The 908-nt window shown below is 33.4% G+C and overlaps 1 protein-coding gene across 1 annotated transcript; it reads left to right on the plus strand.

Annotated features, from left to right (window-relative positions):
- Nucleotides 1-6: 6 nt before the first annotated feature.
- LOC117121216 (tip elongation aberrant protein 1-like) lies at nt 7-839 on the plus strand (the record flags this gene model as incomplete). Its single annotated transcript, XM_033266342.1, has 2 exons — nt 7-222; nt 644-839. Coding segments are annotated over exons 1-2 (276 nt in total), but the record flags the coding sequence as incomplete, so codon positions are not given.
- Between the last annotated feature and the right edge of the window lie 69 nt (nt 840-908).

A 908-nucleotide genomic window follows, 5' to 3' on the forward strand; every position in this document is an offset into this window, starting at 1 on the left:
TGAGGATGGTTTCGGTGGAGTGTCATGCGACCAAGCTATTGATCATAATACAGTTGTATGGACTACAATTTTTGACATTAAAAGATTGCAGAATTCCTTGGTTTGTGGCAAGGATTATCCTTGTGGTCGGAGTGGTCACAGTATGATTCACTCATCTGATGGAAATTTGCTCATTTTTGGTGGCTTTTCCATTGAGCATGGTTTTCTAAATGATGTTTGGAAGTAAGTTTAGTATTTTTCTTCTTAATAGGTTTGTTATAGTGTTTGTTTAGGTTTTTTGCAATTTCAAAATTCTTTATCATCAAATATATAATAGTATGAAATTTAAGTGATAAAATTACAACAATGTTGGTAAAAAGGAGATGCCCTAATAATAGCAATCAACTGGAATCAACTTACTGCTGCCAAAGTTATGAGTAAAAGTATTACAGCTTCTCTGTACAAAAGTATACAATACTGTTATATTCTTATGCTAATGGCAGTACTCAGTTGAATACTGTTACATTCTTATGCTACAGTAATTACTCAGTTTAACATTTAGCAACAGTATGCTGGTTTTGGGATGGCAAGCCTCAAATATATAAATATGATAATACTAAAAATACAAAATTTGCATTAATCAATTACTTAAATTTAACTACAGCTTTAATACCAGCTCTCGTGAATGGAGGAAGGAGCGGTCATCTCAAAATCTAACACCAATGCCGAGAAGCCATCATGCTGCCTCCTACCTTCCTTCCAGTAACAAAATGGTCATTGTAGGGGGTCAAGGTTCAAGCCAAATATTTTGTGACATTTGGCTCTTCAGTGTTGAAACTAAATTGTGGGAGAAAATCATGGTAAGTTGAGACAAATTTTGTTTTAAAAATGTTGTAAAATGCTAATTACTTAACCATCTTCTTTAAGAT

This window comes from Anneissia japonica, unplaced genomic scaffold, assembly GCF_011630105.1.
Source record: "Anneissia japonica isolate Jap-2015-1 unplaced genomic scaffold, ASM1163010v1 scaffold297309_len908_cov329_single, whole genome shotgun sequence".
Taxonomy (NCBI): Eukaryota; Metazoa; Echinodermata; class Crinoidea; order Comatulida; family Comatulidae; genus Anneissia; species Anneissia japonica.